At 40.4% G+C, this 22,294-nt stretch overlaps 1 protein-coding gene across 5 annotated transcripts in view; it reads left to right on the forward strand.

Moving 5' to 3' along the window:
- The window catches only part of ASH1L (ASH1 like histone lysine methyltransferase), a 220,747-nt gene that overhangs the window by 25,807 nt on the left and 172,646 nt on the right, over window positions 1-22,294 (forward strand). For all 5 annotated transcript variants that reach the window (XM_073008291.1, XM_007976839.3, XM_037997810.2 and 2 more), the window contains one exon: window positions 13,162-13,680. In XM_073008291.1, coding sequence (XP_072864392.1) covers window positions 13,261-13,680 — 420 coding nt within the window. In that variant the 5' untranslated portion in view covers window positions 13,162-13,260. The remainder of the gene's footprint in view (window positions 1-13,161; window positions 13,681-22,294) is intronic.

The raw sequence follows: 22,294 nt of genomic DNA on the forward strand, positions 1-22,294 counted from the left end.
CTCTCACATGTTTCTTAAATCCATCTGTTTTTCTCTATTTCCAGTGTTACCATCCTAATCTAGTATGCTAATGTTATGACTGGTATTCCAGAACCAACTTTTGCTGTCTTTGTAATAATCTTCCTTCCACAGCAAACGGAGATGTTTCTCAAAATGGAAGCTTGTATCTTGTTACTGTCCTACTCAGACCCCTTTAATACCTTCTTTTTGAATTCCAAATTCTTTTTTTTTTTTTTTTTTTTGATATTGGATCTCGGCCTGTTTCCAGCCTGGAGTGCAATGGCACCACCATGGCTTACTATAGCCTTGACCTTCTGGGCTCAAGCAGCTGGGAATTCTCAAAAAAAAAACAAACAAACAAAAAAAAAAAAACAAAAAAAACCCAAAAAAACCAAAAAAAACAAATATATATATATATAAAATAAATAAAAAATTTTAAAGGAAAGAAAAAAAGCACTTAAAGTTCATGAGACCAAAGACCATATTTGTATTACTCATGACTGTATCTAGAGTGGGTGTCACAATTCTCAAAACATATTTCGAGGCTCTCAGAAAACATTTGTTGAATGAATGAAGGAATAGATTAAGAATGATGAATCCATAAAGGAAATGATGAAGTGGTTAGAGAGGTGGTGGGAGAACCAGTAGAATGTATCATAGAAACCAAAGAGTTTCAAACATAGCAAATAGGCCAAATGTAGCAGAGAGAAATAATAAGATTGAGACTAAAGATGATCTTTTTTTTTGAGACGGAGTCTCGCGCTGTCATCCAGGCTGGATGGAGTGCGGTGGCGCAATCTGGGTTCACGCAACCTTCACCTGCCAGGTTCAAGCGATTCTTCTGCCTTAGCCTCCCGATTAGCTAGGACTACAGGTGTGCACCACCATATCCGGCTAATTTTTGTATTTTTTTTTTAAGTGGAGACGGGGTTTCATCATATTGGCCAAGCTAGTCTTGAACACCTGACCTTGTGATCCACCTGCCTCAGCCTCCCAAAATGCTGTGATTATAGGCATGAGCCACCACGCCCAGCATAAAGATGATCTTTGGGAGGCAACAAAGCGTAGTGGTTAAGAGGAGCCAAACAGACCTGACTCTGCCTTTTATTGGACATTAGCCTGTCTTTTCATCTCTAAAAAGGGAATAGTAATAGTAACTACCACATACTGATTGTGAGCCTTAAATGAGATACTATATGTAAAACATTTGGCATAGAGCTTTGTACATCTAAGTATTTTATTACTTTCACTGATGCTAAATTCACTGTGAGGACTCATTTGTAGTACTTAAAAAATTTTGGTTGATTTTATATTGTTTTGCTGAATAGTGTTCCATCAAAGCATGGCTATTCCCTTTCTACCCCTGAAAATAGACAGGGAATTTGCATATAAAATGATTTCCAAACATAGTTGTCTTTCAGAGTAGTTCTGTATCTCAGACCAGACCCCCCCACCTCCAACACACGCATACACACACACACTTTCTCTCTCTCTGTCTCTCTCTCTGTGTGTGTGTGTGTGTGTGTGTGTGTGTGTGTGTGTGTGTATATTTTTTTTTTTTTTTTTTTTTTGAGACACAGTCTCGCTCTGTTGCCTAGGCTGGAGTGCAGTGCCACAGGCTTGGCTCTGCAACCTCTGCCTCCTGGGTTCAAGCGATTCTTCTGCCCCAGCCTCCTGAGTAGCTGGGATGACAGGTACCCACCACCACGCCTGGCTAATTTTTGTATTTTTAGTAGAGATGGAGTTTCACCATGTTGGCCAGGCTAGTCTTGAACTCCTGACCTCAGGTGATCCGCTTGCCTCAGCCTCCCAAAGTGCTGGGATTTATAGGCGTGAGCAACCACGCCCAGCCCAGACCACTATATTAATAGCAGTGTATTAGTTAATTTTTATCAGATCCACTGTTTGTTACTTGGATGTGGGATTAGAATGGCAGGTGTGGGGGTGGATAGAGGTCTTCATTTTGTAGAGAATATGTATTTGTAAATTTGTAGGTAGTTTTTAACATATTGTTAGATTGTCATACTTTGTACAATGTATATGTCCTATTAATATAATCAGTAATTTTCTTTTTAAAAAATATATAGTTAGTAATTTTCTAGAGTTTACTTAATGCTGTAATGATTTGTGCAAAAGTATTTAATGCTGTAGGTATAGTGTTACTTTCCTTTGAATTTGGACCAGACTATTCCACATTGTTCCAGAGATTTGAAAACATAAATCCCAAAATTGCATGTGAGATGAATATTGAATTTGCCCGTTTGAATGAAGAGATTCTAGCAATCATAGGTCTGTGTTTTTCCTTGGAAATATATTTTAAGTTGAATGTATTGTACTAGGAACCAGAATAAATTGTATTACAACGTGGCATCCTTGCCCCTGGATGGAAAACCTAGGTTGTTTAGATATTTTTCCAAAAGCTGAAAGAACGATATTCACAAAGAACATTGGTTTGAAAGTTCAAAAAACAGCCTTCTGGCAGCTGCTGTAGGGACTGTTTTTCAAGGAGTTTACATTCAGCAGATAAAAAGCAATCTGTTGTGAAATATCTTCAGAATTTGGGTTTATCTTGACTAGAAACTCTTAAATTTGGTATGTGGGGTTTGCCAATCATGATTTTCCAGTTTTACTACCTAAATGATTCTCAAAATATGCCTGTAAGCCTACTGTTTGTTTTTCTCCTTGATCATGTTAGGGAAATCTAATATTTTTCTCATATACATTTTTAGGGGGGGGAATCAATGTTTTCAAATCTCTTTTCAGTTTATTGGTACTCTGCTATTTATGTAATAATATGTGTCACTTAGATTAAGTTTTAAATTTTTTTTTTCATTTTAAAAATGAGAATCATGTTTCTCTCAAACCTTTCTCTAATGTTTTGAAAGGGAATTAAGTGCAGATTAAAAAATGAATTATTTGCTTGAACCCGGGAGGCGGAGGTTGCAGCGAGCCGAGATCACGCCACTGCACTCCAGCCTGGGTGACAGAGTGAGACTCCATTTCAAAAAAAAAAAAAAGAATTCTTTGGAATACTGAAATTCTTCATTTATATATATAAATTTTGCAGTTATGCATATTAAGACATGGAATTCGTTCATTACAAAAATTGTAGGAGAAAATTTAAAATGTATGCATTCGTGGGTAATGAATATAAAAGCAATTATTTATTTTTTTTTTCCACACTGTAAAATTTTGTGGGTTTTTGGTACATCTGTTTTTTTGAGATGGGGTCTCTCTTTATTGCCCAGACTGGAGCGCAGTGGCACGATTCTAGCTCATTCCAGTCTCGAACACTAGCTCATTCCAGTCTCGAACACTTGGGCTCAAGTGATCCTCTCATCTCAGTCTCCAGAGTAGCTAGGCCTACGGGTGTGTCCTACCACACCCAGCTAATTTTTTAACATTCATTGATTGATTGAGACAGAGTGTCACTCTGTTGGCCAGGCTGGAGTGCCTCTGGAGTAGCTGGGTCTACAGGTGTGTCCCACCACACACAGCTTATTGTTTGATTGCCCAGGCTGTAGTACAGTGCTGTGACCATGGCTCACTGCAGCCTCGACCTCCTAGACTCAGGTGATTCTCCCACCTCAGCCTCCTGGGTAGCTGGGACGATAGGCACACACCACCATGCCCAGCTGATTTTTTCATTTTTTTTTTTCCTTCCTCAGAAAGAGTCTTGGTCCGTCACCCAGGCTGGAGTGTAGTGACACAATCTCAGCTCACTGCAGCCTCCACCTCCTGCGTTCAAATGATTCTCCTGCCTCAGCCTCCTGAGTAACTGAAATTACAGGAGCATGCCACCATGCCCAGCTAATTTTTGTATTTTTTTTTTTTTTTTTAGTAGAGACGGGGTTTCACCATGTTGGCCAGGCTGGTCTCAAACTCCTGACCTCAAGTGATCCACCTACCTCGGCCTCCCAAAGTGTTGGGATTACAGGCATGAGCCACTGAGCTTGGCCTAGAATGGGGACAATTTGAAGCTGGTAAAATATAACTCACATAAGTCAGGGAATTCTACAAATATTTGTTGAACACCTACTATATGCCAGCTACTGTTCCACATGCTGGGATATAGCAGTGAACCAAACTGATAAGTCTATTTCCTGGTAGAGTTCAAATTTCAATGGAAAGATGTAGGCAAATATATTGTACACCAGGTGGTAAGAAGAATATGAGAATAAAATAGGATACTGAGTGTGAGTAGAGGGTGGTGGGGGGATAGGTGTTTTTTTAGGAAATGTTTCTTCCATAAAATTACATTTAGGCAAAGATATGAAGGAAGTGAAAGAGCAAGATACGCAATTATCTGGGGAAAGGGTGTTCTATCAAGCAGAATGGTAAGTGCAAAGGTCCCAAGGTAAAGAGTATTTTTGTTGTGTTTGAGAAGCAGAAGGGAATTTTTTTTTGTTTTTTTTGAGACAGTTTTGCTCTGTTGCCCAGGTTGGAGTGCAGTGGCGCGATCTCGGCTCACTGCAGCCTCTGCCAGAAGGGAAACTTTTGTACCTCCTTCTTGGAACTAAGCGAGGAGACTGGTAGGAGATGGAACAGAGGTAGAGAGAACTTTAGGACAAAATAAATTGGATCTTTAGACCATTGAAAAAATTTTGGCTTCTGCTTTTAGGGAGATAGGAAGCCTACGAAAGGGTTTTGAGCAGAGGAGTGATATGATCTGACTCAGGCTTTGAAGGGATCACCCTGCTACTGAATTGAGAAGACTGGAAGAGATATGAGGGTTGAAGCAAGGAACCAGTTAGAAGCATGTTGCATTTTGCAAGCTGTGCATCTGACAAAGCTCTAATAACAGCGTCTGTAAGGAACTTAAGCAAATCTACGAGAGAAACCGATTAAAAAGTAGGTAAAGGATATGAACAGATACTTCTCAAAAGAAGACATATATGCAGCCAGCAATCATGAAAAAAAGCTCAACATCACTGATCATTCAAGAAATGCAAATCAAAACCACAGTGAGATACCATCTCACTTTAGTCAGAATGACTACTATTAAAAAGTAAAAAAAAAAAAAAAAAAAAGCTGGCAAGGTTGCAGAGGAAAAGGAGTGCTTATATACTGGTGGTGGGAATGTAAATTAGTTAAGCCATTGTGGAAGACAGTGTGGTCATCCTCAAAGACTTAAAAATGGAAATACCATTTGACTTAGCAGTCCTATTACTGGGTATATACCCAGAGGAATATAGATCATAAAGACACATGCACACATATCTTCATTGCAGCACTGTTCACAATAGCAAAGACGTGGGATCAACCTAAATGCCCGCCAGTGGTAGACTGGATAAAGAAAATGTAGTACATATACATCATGAAATACTATGGAGTCATAAAAAAAAAGAGATCACGTACTTTGCAGGATCGTGGATGGAGTGGAGGCCATTATCTTTGGCAAACTAATGCAGGAACAGAAAAATACTGTATGTTCTCACATATAAATGGGAGCTAAATGATGACAACGCATGGACACAGAAGGGAACAACACACACAGGGGCTTATTGGAGGGTGGAGGGTGGAAAGAGGGAGAAGATCAGGAAAAATAACTAATGGGTACTAGGCTTAATACCTGAGTGATGAAATAAACCCCCATGACGCAAGTTTACCTACGTAACAAACCTGCACATGTACCCCTGAACTTAGAATAAAAGTTAAATATATTAAAAAATCAATAAATCGATGGACTTTGAGTTAAGCAGATCACCCTCCATAATGTTGGGGAGGAATTTCATCCACTCAACTGAAGGCGTTAATAGAACAAAAGATTGACCTCTCCTCAGTAAGAGGCAAGTCTGCCACCAGATGGCCTTTAGACTTGAATGAAAACGTGGGGTCTTCCTGGGTCTCCAGCTTGCCACTGACCCACTCTGCAGATTTTGGGACTGGCCAGCTTCCATAATCGTGTGAGCAATTCCTTTAAATAAACCTCTTTCTTTAAAAAAAAAAAAAAAAATGCATATCGCAATAATCCATTCATATATTTATCATCACTTGGATCTGATAGCTGTCAAAGTAATGAGAACTGGTTAGATTCTGCATACATTTTGACGGTAAAGCTGACACCCTTAGCTGACCAAATGAACATGAGGGGTTTGAGAGAAAAAGCAATTAAGAATGGTTAGAGATTTTTGGCCTAAATATTTCTGGTTGGAATTACCATATATTGAAATGAAACCTGTAGGAAGAATAGATTTGGGGCAGTGGGCAAAGATGAATTGATTTTAAACATGTTAAGTGCCTATCTATTACATGGTCCAGTCAGTGTGTCAAGTAAGCATTTAGATATGTGAATCTAAAGTTCCAGAAAGAGGTCTCAACTAGTCTCTATCTGAAGGTAGAAATTTATGAATCATCAATGTTAGATGAAATTTAAAGCCATAAGACTGGATCTGGTCATGTAGGAACTGAGTGTAGACAGAAAAAGGAAGAGGTCCAGGCACCCCCTGCATCACTCCAGTATTTAAAGGTCATGGAGGAAGGAAAGAACCTGCAAAGGAGACTGAAGGTTACTAGCCAGTGAGGAAGAACAATCAAGACAGGAGTCCTAGAGCTGGGCACGGTGGCGTATGCCTGTCATCCCAGTTACTCAGGAGTCTGAGGTCAGAGGATCGCTTGAGGCCAGGACTTGAAGACTAGCCTGGGCAACCTAGTGAGACCCTGTCTCTAAAACAGTGAAAAAAAATTGGGCTTCGTGGCACATGCCTGTATTTCTAGCTACTTGGAATAGCTCCCTGGGTTCTGAGGCAGGAGAATCACTTGAGCCCAGGATTTTGAGGCTGCGGTGAGCTATGATTGTGCCCCTGCCCTCCGGCCAGGATGAGAGAGAGAGACCTTGACTCAAAAAAAGAAAGAAAAAGATATCGCATAAGTCAAGTGAAGTAGCAAGGGAGCTGTTTAGCTGTGCCAAATTCTGTTGATAGGTCAGGTAAGATGAGAGGACTGAGAATTGATCATTCTTCTTAGCAATGTGGAAGTCATTGGTGACCTTAACTAGCAGTTTCTATGGAGGGGTGGCAGTGAAAGTATGATCAGTATGTTCAAGAGAAGAAAAAAGCAAGGATTGGAGGTCAGGGAGAATAGACAATATAGAGAATTCTAACAAGTTTGTTGTGAAGAGGAACAGAGAAATGGGAAGATGGTGGAGGATGTGGAGTCGAGGAATTTTTTTTTTCTTCTTTTTTTTTGAGACGGGAGTCTCGCTCTGTCACCCAGGCTGGAGTGCAGTGGCACCATCTTGGCTCACTGCAACCTCTGCCTCCCGGGTTCAAGTGATTCTCCTGCCTTAGCCTCCTGAGTAGCTGGGATTACAGGCACGTGCCACCACACCTGGCTAATTTCTTATATTTTTGGTAGAGATGGGGTTTCACCATGTTGGCCAGGCTGGTCTTGAATACCTGACCTCAAGTGAGGTCTGCCCACCTTGGCCTCCCAAGTGCTGGGATTACAGGCGTGAGCCATCGTGCTCTGCTGAGAGGAATTTTCTTCCATGAGAGAGATTATAGTATGTTTTTTGTTTTCAGGCTTATTGGCATTATTTAGAGGAAATGTGAGAAATGGATGATGTGAGAGAGAAAGGAGATAGTTGCCTAAATGAAGAGATTGAAAGCAGAGATCGTTTATATATTGTGATAGGAAGGACAGGCAGAATCTGTAGGAACAGACAGAGGAGTGTAGGTAGATATGTGGTGGGCACTTGTGGCAGTTTTCTTCTGTTTGTTACTGCTTCCTATCTGACTACTGCTGTGATCAGATAGGAGACAAAGTTAGTGAGGATGAAGAAAGGGGAGATGGGATGAAATAGTTTTCTAGGAGAGAGGTAGAGTGAATGGATTAGGGAAGGGGAAGTGTATTGGCAGCACCAAGGGCTTACTCAAAGTTAGTGGTCAGGAATATAAAGTGAGATCATTGAGTGTTACTGTTTTTCTTAGACTAGCTTTGATGGTACAGAGACAGAAGATGTATAAAATATGATTTGGAAGTATGTCAGTGCTGAAATTAGGATATTTTAGTAAATTTACAGAAAACCACCTATATGTAATATAATCAACATACTAAGAAAAAATGTGTGTATAGTTTTCTCATTGTAACACAAGGTAAAGTTATGTAAAACAGGGAAAAGAGATATCTGCTACATGCCAATCATTGTATTAGAAGCTACAGGGACCTTAAAACTCACTCATTGATTTATTCACCTATTTATTGGGTACTAAAATTTGTGCTATTCATTGTTTCAGGTGCTGGGGATACAGTGGTGAGCAAGCCAGAAGAGGTTCCTACCCTCATGAAGCTTATATTTTAATTATACAGTTGGTCTTCCCTATCCGTGATTCCGCACCTGCGGATTCAACCAACTGCGGATGAAAAATATTAGAAAAAAATTAAAAATAACAGTACAATAATAAAAAATAATACAAAATTTAAAAATACAGTGTAATAACTTTATATATCATTTACATTATATTAGGTATTATAAGTAATCCAGAGATGGTTTCAAGTATACCGGAGAATGTGTATAGGCTATATGCAAATACCACACCATTTTATATAAGTGACTTGAGCATCGTCAGATTTTGGTATCTGAGGGGGTGGGATGGAGGGTGGGAGGACTTAATCTGTTGAGGGGGTATAGCTGACAAATATAGAACAAGAAAAAAAATTGCCCTAATTGTGATCTTATATGGATCATAAATATTCAGCGATGGATCAGGTCAGTGTCAGCTTAAATATAGGTCTGAGAACATAGGTCTAGAATCCATTATCCAAAACGTTGGTGCTGTAAGTTTTTTTTTCTTTTTAAAAAAATTCCCTGCAAGTGTTACACATGTTTTTCTTTTTTCTTCTTTTTCTTTTTCTTTTTTTTTTTGACTTTTAGAAATGTAGATTGGGTGAACTGGCACTGTGGTGTTTGGGAGTAGTAGCATCCCTTACTCACTAAAGCCCGTTAATACTTCTTCATTGTAACTTATCATTATTCATGGAAATTATGGTAATTAAGACTAAAATAGATCCATGTCAAGTTTTATCACTAGGTTTTGAAAAAACTTGGATTTCAAAGTTTTTTGGACTTCAGGATTGTGAGCCCATCATGGAGAAGAAAGGACTTTGTACTTTTTATTTTTTTTTATAGTTTTTTTTTTTTAAATTTACTTTTCGAGAGAGGGTCTCGCTCTGTTGCCCAGGCTGGAGTCCAGTGGCATGAACATGGCTCACTGCAGCCTTGATCTCTTAGGCTCCAGCCATCTTCTTGCCTCATCCTCCTGAGTAGCTGGGACTATAGGTGTACACCACCATGCTGGGCTAATTTTTTATTTTTTGTAGAGAGAGGGTCTTGCTGTGTGTGTTAGACTGGTCTCAAACTCTAAAGTTCAAGTGATCCTCCTGCCTTATCCTTCCAAAGTACCAGTAATACAGGCGTGAGCCACCATTTCCAGCCAGGATTTGAACTTTTAACATTATTTATTATTTATTTTTTAAAAATTTATTTTTATAAATATATTAAAGAAAATTTTAAAAAATTTTATGTTTAAAAAACATTTGGGTTATTTTAGTTACTTTTTATACACAGCATTTTATTATTTATTTTGTCTCCCTTCCCTAATTATGTATTTATTTTTTTGAGACAGGGTCTTGCTCTGTTGCCCAAGCTAGAGTGTAGTGATGCAATCACAGCTCAGTGTAACCTCAACTTCCTGGGCTCAAGCCATCTTCCCACCTCAGCCTCTTAAGTAGCTGGGATTATAGGCTCATGACACCATACATCTGGCTAATTTTTAATTTTTTTTGTAGAGACGAGTCTCTACACTATGTTGTCCATGCTGGCTTTGAACTCCTGGGCTAAAGTGATCCTCCCACTTTAGTCTCCCAAAGTGCTGGGATTGTAGGGGCAAGCCACTGTGCACAGCTAACTTTGTACTTTTTCTCTTTTTTGAGACGGAGTTTCGCTCTGTTGCCCAGGCTGGAGTGCAGTGGCGTGATCTCGGCTCACAGCAAGCTCTGCCTCCTGGGTTCACGCCATTCTCCTGCCTCAGCCTCCCAAGTAGCTGGGACTACAGGCACCTGCCACCACGCCCGGCTAACTTTTGTATTTTTTTTTTTTTTAGAGATGGGGTTTCACTGTGTTAGCCAGGATGGTCTTGATCTCCTGACCTCGTGATCCGCCCTCCTCGGCCTCCCAAAGTGCTGGAATTACAGGCGTGAGCCACCGCGCCCGGCCTACTTTGTACGTTTAAAGGGAGAGTCTGTATGTTTATATGACACATAAGCAGAAATGAACATGATTTGGTTAGGGACAGTAAAGAAAACTGAATTGACTAAACGATAGTGGGTGTGTGTTGGGAAGTAAAGATAAACAAGTTTGAATAGTTGGAGGAGAGTGAGATTATTAAAAGCCTTGAATGCCACTGTGAAATGTTTATATGGAATGGTAGACAAGAATCATCAGAGTGGGCCGGGCGTGGTGGCTCAAGCCTGTAATCCCAGCACTTTGGGAGGCCGAGACGGGCGGATCACGAGGTCAGGAGATCGAGACCATCCTGGCTAACACAGTGAAACCCCGTCTCTACTAAAAACACAAAAAATTAGCCGGGCGAGGTGGCGGGCGCCTGTAGTCCCCGCTACTCGGGAGGCTGAGGCAGGAGAATGGCGTAAACCCGGGAGGCGGAGCTTGCAGTGAGCTGAGATCGGCCACTGCACTCCAGCCCGGGTGACAGAGCAAGACTCCATCTCAAAAAAAAAAAGAATCATCAGAGTGAAATGATTGGAAGATTAGTTTTCCAGCTGTTTATATGGTTGAATGGAGCAATAACAAGCTAAGGAGTTACCCAGTCGGCTAATATTTGATCAATACTTACAAACACTGCTGCTGCTGCTCCTCCTACTAAATTATTGGTACCTTTTTTTTTTTTTTTTTTGCTCTGTCACCCTGCCTGGAATGCAATGGCATGATCCTGGCTCACTGCAACCTCCGCCAGTTCAAGTGATTGTCATGCCTCAGCCTCCTGAGTAGCTGGAATTATAGGCACCTGCCACCACACCCACCTGATTTTTGTATTTTTAATAGAGATGGGTTTCGACATGTTGACCAGGCTAGTCTTGAAGTCATGACCTCAAGTGATCCACCTGTCTCAGGCCCCCAAAGTGCTGGGATTACAGACATGAGACACCACACCCGGCTGGTACCTTTTATTGAGCCCTCACTATGTGCCAGTCATTGGGCGAGGTATTTCACTTATACTCCTTGTAGAAGTCTTAAGACAACTATTTACTTTTTCCCTTGAGACAGGGTCTTGCCCTGTTGCCCAGGTTGGAGTGCTGTGGCTTGATCACAGCTCACTGCAGCCTCAACCTTCAAGGCTCAAGTGATCCTCCCACCTCAGTCTCCTGAGTAGCTGGGACTACAGGTGTGTGCCACCACACCCTGCTAATTTTTGTGCTTTTTTAGAGACAGGGTTTTGCCATACCAGTCTGGTCTCAAACTCCTGGGCTCAAAGAGTCCACCCGCCTCAGCCCCTGAAAGTCCCGGGATTATAGGTGTGAACTACCATGCCCGGCCAAGAATCTTACTGTCTTGTTGGAATGAAAAGTCTCAGGGCACATGGTTTAAAATATTCTAGTTCACAAATGGAACTTTCTAAGGGATAAGATGTTCTCCGTTTTCCAGATACTAGTTCTAGATCTTGAGTCAGACATATGTTTGACGTGAAGACTAGTCTGTCAGTCTTCAAGAATACTGACTTGTTTTGTTTTGGTTTTATTAATATATTCACTAGTCTCTGGCTGGGCGTGGTGGCTCACACCTGTAATTCCAGCACTTTGGGAGGCCAAGGCAGGCAGATCACCTGAGGTCAGGCGTTCAAGACCAGCCTGGCCAACCTGGCGAAACCCTGTCTATACTAAAAATACAAAAATTAGCCGGGTGGGTGTGGTGGCTTGTACCTGTAATGTCAGATACTCGGGAAGCTGAGGCAGGAGAATCTCTTGAACCCAGGAGATGCAGGTTGCAATGAGCCGAGATCGCACCACTGCACTACAGCCTGGGTGACAGAGCGAGACTCCGTCTCAAAAATAAGAAAAAATTCACTAGTCTCCCTAATGATTATATGGTAATCTGGTTTCCTGAGGATCTTTATATTTAAAATGGGGGTGCCTTGTGGAGATTCTCAGATTAGGTGTATCACCTATTGTAAAATAATAAATTGGCACGCTACTTTTAAAACGTTTTGTATATTTGGGAAATTGACACATGCCTACTGAGTATTTGCTATTAGGAAAACTTGTAAAAATAAATTTCTGATTTTTAAAGTTCTTATAACAAAAGTGATTATTTGTATAAATGTTTGCTTAGTGTTTGCTCTTCTTTCTAGAGTATAAACCTTAAAATTTAGGAACTGGGTTCAATTTGTTAAATACTGTATTTTCAGGGTGTAGCACGATGCCTGGCATATGATAGGTGTTTGGAAATATTTTTTGAACGGACAGGTGAATGAATTCAGAGTTGAATTGTATGCTAGCAACAAAGATAATTTCTGCATAAGTTCCTGCATCAGAAAGTCCTAACCTCAAAAAGCCTGATAATCTCTTCTAAAAGTTTGGAATACTGAAACCAGCCTAAGAGATAATTTAAAAAGAATTTTTATAGGTACATAGCATGTTTAAATATTTATGGGGTGAATGAGATATGTTGATGCAGGCATACAATGTAATAATTACATCATAGTCAATGGAGTATCAAAAAAAGATGATTTTTTTTTACCTTCAATGAAACTGTAGGAAACAAAAGTGTACCTCAGCAGAAGTGTAGGGAATATATTCTTTTAAAACTGTTGAGTGTGAAAATATATGAAGTTATTTTATTTTAGGCAATGTTTGCTTGACTGTAAATTGCAGAAGCTTCTTGGTGATTCTTAAATTTGCATTTGCACCATATCACTATAGCTTGTTTATGATATCTGTAGAATGATAAACTTATTCTGAATTTTAAATGTATTTATAACTAAATAGATTTAAATCTATTTTGAATTAACATTTTTATTTAACTGTGATTTTTTTTTTTTTTTGGGTAGTTGTTGACCTCCTTGTTGTCTTGCCCTATACCCATTACTTATATTAATCAACAATTGCCTCTTTTCTGATAAATTTTTGTTATGGTCTGTTCTGCAGAGAATGATGCTGGTTTCAAGTTTTGGAGATCCCTGTTTTTTATGGAACACAGTTCTGTAAAATTTTCATAAGATTCCTTGGCAATAACATACGCTTGTGATGGACCCTAGAAATACTGCTATGTTAGGATTGGGTTCTGATTCCGAAGGTTTTACAAGAAAGAGTCCTTCTGCCATCAGTACTGGCACATTGGTCAGTAAGAGAGAAGTAGAGCTAGAAAAAAACACAAAGGAGGAAGAGGACCTTCGCAAACGGAATCGAGAAAGAAACATTGAAGCTGGGAAAGATGATGGTTTGACTGATGCACAGCAACAGTTTTCAGTGAAAGAAACAAACTTTTCAGAGGGAAATTTAAAATTGAAAATTGGCCTCCAGGCTAAGAGAACTAAAAAACCTCCAAAGAACTTGGAGAACTATGTATGTCGACCTGCCATAAAAACAACTATCAAGCACCCAAGGAAAGCACTTAAAAGCGGAAAGATGACGGATGAAAAGAATGAACACTGTCCTTCAAAACGAGTAAGTAAAATTCCTAACAATATATGGTTATTGACAATATTTTCATTTCCCTGTTAATTTTTATCATATATGTATTTCCGGGAGTTTGATTTTAATCTTTCTATGTTATTTCCACATAGTTTGTGTTTGTGAGCCTTAAAATAAGCCCTCAGGCTTGTCAAAGATGTAAGTTAATAGCATAACCATGTACGTATTTGTACTTCTAAAATTATTTTAAAATTTTATTTATTTATTAATTTTTTGAGATTAAGTTTTGCTCTTGTCGCCCAGGCTGGAGTGCAATGGTGTGATCTCGGCTCACAGCAATCTCTGCCTTCTGGGTTCAAGCAGTTCTCCTGCCTCAGCCTCCCAAGTACCTGGGATTACAGGTGCCCACCACCACACCTGGCTAATTTTGTGTTTTTAGTAGAGATGGAGTTTCACCATGTTGGCCAGGCTGGTCTCAAACTCCTGACCTCAGGTGATCCGTCCACCTTGGCCTCCCAAAGTGCTGGGATTACTGGCGTCAGCTCCCATGCGCGGCCTGTTCATGCAATTTTTAAAGGCAGAACTCCAAAGTGCTGGAATTACAGGTGTAAGCCACTGTGTCTGACCAAAAAAAGAGAAATCTTTATTGAGATATGATTCACATACCATACAGTTCAGCCATTTAAATTCAGTGATTTTTAGGATATTTCCTTATTCGCTTTTAAAAATTTATGTAAAATCATTTCTTTCTTTCTTTTTTTTTTTTCGAGATGGAGTCTCACTCTGTCGCCCAGACTGGAGTGCAGTGGTGCGATCTCGGTACACCACAACCTCCACCTCCTGGGTTCAAGCGATTCTCCTGCCTCAGCCTCCTGAGTAAGTGGGCTTACAGGTGCCCACCACCGCACCCAGCTAATTTTTGTATTTTTTGTAGAGACGAGGTTTCACCATGTTGGCCAGGCTGGTCTCGAACTCCTGACGTCAGGTGATCCACCCACCTCAGCCTCCCAAAGTACTGGGATTACAGGTGTGAGTCACTGCGCCCAGCCAAAATCATTTATTTCTAAACCTTTTTCATTATCCCAAATTAAAACTCCGTAACCATTAAACATTATCTTCCATTTCTTCTGTCTACAGTGACTGGTAATATCTAATGTACTTGCCGGGCATGGTGGCTCACGCCTGTAATCCCAGCATTTTAGGAGGCTGAGGCAGGTGGATCACCTGAGGTCAGGAGTTTGAGACCAGCCTGGCCAACATGATGAAAACTCGTCTCTACTAAAAATACAAAAAATTAGCTGGCCATGATGGCAGGAGCCTGTAATCCTAGCCCTTGGGAGGCTGAGGCAGGAGAATCGCTCAAATCTAGGAGGCAGAGGTTGCAGCGAGCTCAGGTTGTGCCACTGCCCTCCAGCCTGGGCAACAAGAGCAAAACTCCAACTCACCCCCCCAAAAATTCTAATGTACTTTTAGCAACTGTAACTGTAAATTTGCCTATTCTAGCTAACTCATATAGGTGTAATCATACAATATTTGTTATTTTGTGTCTGGCTTATTTCATTTACCAGAATGTCCTTAAGGTGCAACCATGTTGTAGCATGTGCCAAAACTTTATTCCTTTTCATGGCAGAATAATCCATTGTGTGGATATACCACTTTATTATTTATTTATTTATTTATTTATTTATTTATTTATTTATGTTTTGAGGTGGAGTTTCGCTCTTGTTGCCCAGGCTGGAGTGCAATGGCGTGATCTTGGCTCACGGCAACCTCTGCGTCCAGGGTTCAAGCAATTCTCCTGCCTCAGCCTCTTGAGTAGCTGGGATTACAGGTGTGTGCCACCGTCCCCGGCTGACTTTTGTGTTTTTTAGTAGAGATGGGATTTCTTCATGTTGGTCAGGCTGGTCTCAAACTCCTGTCCTCAGGTGATCCGCCCACCTCTGCTTCCCAAAGTGCTGGGATGACAGGCGTGAACCACCACACCTGGCCACCACTTTATTTTTTATCCATTCATCTCTTGATGGAATCTTGGTTCACATCCACTCTTTGGCTATTGTGGATAATGCTACAGTGAATGTTGCCATACAGTTATCTGTTCAAGTTCCTGCTTTGTATTTTCGTGTATTTACTTGGGAATAGAATTACTGGGTCATATGGTAATTATTTATTTAGCTCTTTCAGGAACTGTACACTTTTTCAGTGGCTATACTGTTTCATATCCCATCAGCAATGCATGAGTTTTTGATTTCTCTGAGTCCTCATAAGGTTGTCTTAATTTTTATTCCCTCCCTCCCTCCATCCCTCCCTTCCTTCCTCTCCCTTCCCCTCTACCTCTCCCTGCTTGTCCCCCCCTTCCCTCCCCTTCCTTCCTTTCCTTATCTTCCTTCCCTTCCCTCTCTTTCCTTCCTCCCACCCACCCCACCACCGCCCTGTGCTCAAGCTGTAGCACATTGTGATTTTTAATTAGCATTTTATTTTATTTTTTATTTTTTTGAGAGAGAGTCTCGCTCTGTCCTCCAGGCAGGAGTGCAGTGGTGCGATCTCTGCTCACTGCAAGCTCCGCCTCCTGGGTTCGTGCCATTCTTCTGCCTTAGCCTCCCGAGTAGCTGGGACTACAGGCACCCACCACCACACCCGGCTAATTTTTTTTGTAGTTTTAGTAGAGACGGAGTTTCACCTTGTTAGCCGGGATGGTCTCGATCTCCTGACCTCGTGATCCGCCCACCTCGGCCTCCCAAAATGCTGGGGTTACAGGCGTGAGCCACTATGCCCAACCTGCATTTACTTAATGACTAATGATGTTGAACAGGTTTTCATGTACTTATTGGCCATTTGTGTATCTTCTTTGAAGAAATGTTTGTTCAAATTATTTGACTACTTTTGAATTGTGTTTTGTTGTTGAATTGTCCAGGTTCTTTATATAATCTGTATATAGGATTTTAAAAATATTTTCTTTCATTCTGTGGATAGTCTTTTCATTTCCTTTTGTGTCCTCTGTCTGATGCAAAAAAAAGTTTTCAATTTTGGTGAAAACGGGTCCAATTTATTTTTTCCTTTATTGCCTGTGTTTTTAGTGTCATATCCTAGAAATCACTGCCAAATCCAATGTTGTGAAAGTCTTCCCCTTATGTTTTCCTAAGAGTTTTATCGTTTTAGCTCTTATGTTTAGATCTGTGACCCATTTTGAGTTTAAGTTTTGTTGTATATGGTTTAAAGTAAGGGTCTAGCTTCATTCCTTTACGTGATATTCAGTTTTCTCAGCATCATTTCTTGAAGAGAGTATCTTTTCTTCATTGAATGGTTTTGGCACCTTTGTTAAAGAAATTATTGGCCATATATGTGAGAGTTTATTTCAGGACTTTTTTCCTTTACATTCCATTGGTCCATATGTCTGTCTTTCTGTAAGTACCACACTGTTTTCGTTACTGTAGCTTTGTAGTAAGTTCTTTATTTGTTCATTTTAGATGGAGTCTTACTCTGTCGCCCAGGCTGGAGTATACTGGCATGATCTCAGCTTGAGGCTGCAGCCTCTGCCTCCTGGGTTCAAGTGATTCTCCTGCCTCCTGCCTCAGCCTCCCGAGTAGCTGAGATTACAGGTGCCCACTACCATGCCCAGCTAATTTTTGTATTTTTAGTAGAGACAGAGTTTCAGCATGTTGGCCAGACTGGTCTCAAACTCCTGAGCTCAAACGGTCTGCCTGCTTCGGCCTCCCATAATGCTGGGATTACAGGTGTGAGCCACTATACCCTTCCTGTTTGTTTTTAAAGAGACAGGGTCTTGCTCTGTCATCCAGGATAGGCTACTCACTGCAGCCTCAAACTCCTGGGCTCAAGTGATCCTCCTGCCTTGGCCTCCCAAAGTGATGGGATTATAGGCATGAGCCACCATGGCTGGCCTGTAGTAAGTTGAAGTCAGAAAGTGTGAGTCTTCCAACTTTGTTCTTTTTCAACATTGTTTTGGCTATTTGGGGTTCCTTGAGATTCCATACGGATTTTAGGATGGGGTTTTCTGTTTCTTTAAACAACAGTGTTGGGATTTTGATAGAAATTACATTGAGTCTGCAGATCACTTTAGGTAGTGTTGTCATCTTAATATGAAGTCTTGAAATCCAGGAATGTGAGATGTCTTTTGTTTAAGATTTTCTTAATTTCTTTCAGCAATATTTTATAAAATTTGTAGTGTTCAAGCCTTTCAGCTCCTTAAATTTATTCCTGTGTATTTTATTTTTTGATGCTGTTGCAACCAGCAGTGTTTTAAATTTACTTTTCAGATTACTCATTGTAAATATATAGAAATGCAACTAATTTTTTAAATTACTATTTTTAATTTTTTTTTTTTTTTTTAGAGACAGAGTCTTGCTCTGCTGCCCATGTTGGAGGGGCAGTGGCATAGCTCATTGTATCCGCAAACTCCTGGACTCAAGCAATCTTCCTGCCTTAGCCTTCTTTTATTTATTTATTTTTATTTATTTATTTATTTATTTTTTGAGATGGAGTCTCGCTCTATTGCCCAGGCTGGAGTGCAGTGGCACGATCTCGGCTCACTGCAAGCTCTGCCTCCTGGGTTCATGCCATTCTCCTGCCTCAGCCTCCTGAGTAGCTGGGACTACAGACACCCGCCACCGCACCCGGCTAATTTTTTGTATTTTTAGTAGAGATGGGGTTTCACCGTGGTCTCGATCTCCTGACCTTGTGATCCGCCCGCCTCAGCCTCCCAAAGTGCTGGGATTACAGGCGTGAGCCACTGCTCCCGGCCTCTCTTTTATTTATTTTAATAAATAAAAAAAAATTATCTTTGTAGAGATGGGGGTCTTGCTATTTTGCCCAAGCTGGTCTTGAACTTCTGACCTCAAGTGATCCTCCTTCCTTGGCCTCCCAAAGTGTTGGGATTACAAGTGTGAGCCACTGTGTTGGCCACAACTGATTTTGGCATGTGGGTTTTGTATCCTGCAACTTTGCTGAATTCATTTATTAGCTTGAACAATTTGTTGATGCTTTAGGGTTTTCTACATATAAAACTGTGTCATCTGCCAACAGAGATAATTCAGTATTTTAATATATGCCTCAGGTATTTCTTACGTTCCAGCAGATTTGGGAAACACTATGTTTACTTACTGTGAAATGAGAGTGAGTTATTTTCTGTTCAGTGAGTTAGCTACTGAAAATAGTGTTTTTTGTCTACTAAAATATTATATATAATTTTTTTCATATTTTTAAAATTATAAACTCCCAATAGCCATTCCTGAATAGATTACATACAGTATTTTGAATGGGGTCAAGCAACCTCTTTAGTGGTCCTTACCAGTAGAGCTTAACTAGTAAACTGAAAGTAGTAGTCACTGGTACTATAGCAGGAAGACAATAAAAGAAGAGGAAAACAGAACGATAGAAGGCAGTGTAAGAAACAAGAGCAAAGGATGATGATAAAGTGCCATCAGGCTACCTCAAAGGATGACGTTTTCTGTCCATAATCCATGCTAGTATAGTATGTAGGCTAATGTCCGAGTTATATTGATATATATGTGTGTGTATATATAGGTTGGTGCAAAAGTAATTGCGGTTTTGGACTATGAATTTTTTTTTTCTTTTTTTTTTAAGATAGAGTCTCCTTTTGTCGCCCAGGCTGGAGTGGAGTGCAGTGGCTTGATCTCGGCTCACTGCAGCCTCCACCTCCTGGGTTAAGGCAGTTCTGCCTCAGCCTCCTGAGTAGCTGGGATTACAGGTGCTTGCCACCATACCTGGCTAATTTTTGTATTTTTAGTAGAGATGGGGTTTCAACATGTTGGCAGGCTGGTCTCGAACTCCTGACCTCAGGTGATTCGCCTGCCTCAGCCTTCCAAAGTGCTGGGATTATAGGAGTGAGTCCCTGTTTCCAGCCATTGACCATGAATTTTGAATCATTATAACTAGGCTCAAACACATCTTTATTAATCAAAATAGGAACCTTTACAATAAACATTTGTGCCAACAAGAATCAGTTTGTTTAATCCTGTAGCATAAAAATCTGTGCTTCTGGATTCAACAAACTCTTGGGAAGCATTTTATGTATCCTGCTGGTTGTGGAAGCGGTTTCCCTGCAAAAAGTTGTTGAGATGCTTGAAGAAGTGGTAGTTGGTTGACAAGAGGTCAGTTGAATATGGCAGTTGAGGCAAAACTTAGTAGTCCAATTCGTTCAACTTTTGAAGCACTGATTGTGTGACATGCAGTCAGGCGTTGTCCTGGAGAAGAACTGGGCTCTTTTTGTTGATCAGTGCTGGTGGCAGGTGTTGCAGTTTTTGGTACATCTCATCAATTTGCTGAGCATACATCTCAGATGAAATGGTTTCGCTGGGATTCAGAAAGGTGTAGTGGATCAGACTGGCAGCAGATCGCCAAACAGTGACCATGATCTTTTTTGGTGCAAGTTTGGCCTTGAAAAGTGCTCTGGAGCTTCTTCTGGGTCCAACCACTGATCTGGTTGTTGCCAGTTGTCATATAAAATCCACTTTTTGTCGCACATCACCATCTTGAGAAATTTTTCCTTGTTGGTGTGTAAAATGCCAAATGACCTTAGAATGGTTGAAGTTGAGTTCCTCGGCAACTTCTCATGTAGTTTTAAAAGGATAAGCTTTGATGATTGCTCTCAGTTATTGTCAATTTCTGACAGCCAGCCACTGTGCTGCTTATCTTCAAGGCTCTCATCTCCTTTGCAAAACTTGCTGAACCACTGCTGTGCTGTACATTCGTTAGCAGTTCCTGGGCCAAAAGTGTTGTTGATGTTGCAAGTTGTCTCTACTGCTTTATGACCCATTTTAAACTCAAATAAGAAAATCACTTAAATTTGCTTTTAGTCTAACATTTCCATAGTCTAAAATAAATACAAAATAAACAGCAAATAAGAAGTCATTAGCAAAAAAAATAAAGTGAGAAATGTGCATTAAAATGATATATAACATAACCACATTTAAGAACGTATTCCAATATCAAGTGGCAAATTTCAACAATGCAAAAACTGGTTACTTTTACACCAGTATTACCTGTTATATTTATAATGTATAACAATTACATATATAGTTTTAAAAAAATGTGTGTTTATGTATGTATATGCATATATATAAACTGTGGTAGGCTGCATATAACGTGAACTTTTCCATTTTAACCATTTGTAAGTATATAATTTTGTGGCATTAGGTAGATGCACTTTTTGTGCAACCATCCCCACCCACCAGCTCCGGATCTTTTTGATATTTTCCAGCTGACTCTGAATTAACTCTTCATTCCCCCTCCTGTGGCCCCTAGTGAAACTGGTATTCTACTTTGTGTCTCTGAATTTGACTACTGAAATTACCTCATATAAGTAGAGTCATACAATATTTGTCCTTAGGTAACTGCCTTATTTCCCTTAGCATAATGTCCTCAAGGTTTGTCCATTTTGGAGTATGTCAGAGTTGCTTTTGTGTTTAAGGCTGAATGATACTCCAGTGTATGTATATAACAAATTTTGTTCATTCTATGGATATGTCAGATTCAGAAGCTGTTTGTGAATTTTTTGGTTAATATGATTGTCAACTGTTAATTTCTAAATTTGTTCAGCTGTTACTGGGTAGTATTTTACTAGATAAATTAATCTAGTCCATCTATGGATGGACACTGGTATTGCTTCCAGCTTTTAACAATTGTGACTAATGCTGAACATGTGTGTAGAAATATCTGCGTCCCTGCTTTCACGTCTTTTGGGTATATATGTGGAAGTCGAATTTTTGGGTCATACTACAGTTTTTTTGGTAAGAGATTGAGTGTCGCTCTGTCACCCAGGCCGGACATTGTAATTTTTTTTTTTTTTTCCTGATACAGGGTCTCACTCCTGTTGCCCTGGCTGGAGTGCAGTGGGGTAATCACAGCTCACTGCAGCCTTAACCTCCTGGGCTCAGATGATTCTCCCACCTCAACCTCTTGAGTAGCCTGGCTACAGGCATGCACAACCACTCTTGGCTCATATTTTGTGTTTTTAGTAGATGCGGAGGTTTCACCATGTTGCCCAGGCTGATCTTGAACTCCTGGACTAAAGCAGTCTGTCCACCTCAGCCTCCCAACGAGCTGGGATTACAGATGTGAGCCACCACGCCTGACTCTGGGACATTGTAATTCTATGTTTAATTTTTTGAAATAATTACCATACTGTTTTCCACAGGGGCTGGACAATTTTACATTCCCACCAGGAACTCACAAGTGTTCTGGTTCTTCCACATCCTCGGTAACAGTTATTCTGTGTTTTAAAAAAATTATAGCCATCCTAACGTGTAGGAATTACTCACTATATTTATAATTTGTAATTATATATCTAGAGTTTTGTTTGTTTCAGACAGCATCTTGCTATTGCCTAGGTTGGAGTGCAGTGATGTGATTAGACTCACTGTAGCCTTGACCTTGACCTCCTGGGCTCAAGCAATCCTACCACCTCAGCCTCCCAAGAAGTTGCAGCTACAGGTGTGTGCCACCACACTTCTAATATTTTTATTTTTTGTAGAAATGTTGCTCCTTTTGTTGCCTGGGCTGGTCTTGAAATCCTGGGCTCAGGTGATCCTCCTATCTCAGCCTCCCAAAGTGCTGGGATTACAGGTGTCAGCCACCATGCCAGTGAGCCACTGTGCCCGGCTTGATACGTGTA

This window comes from Chlorocebus sabaeus, chromosome 20 (genome assembly GCF_047675955.1).
Source record: "Chlorocebus sabaeus isolate Y175 chromosome 20, mChlSab1.0.hap1, whole genome shotgun sequence".
In the NCBI taxonomy this organism is placed as follows: Eukaryota; Metazoa; Chordata; class Mammalia; order Primates; family Cercopithecidae; genus Chlorocebus; species Chlorocebus sabaeus.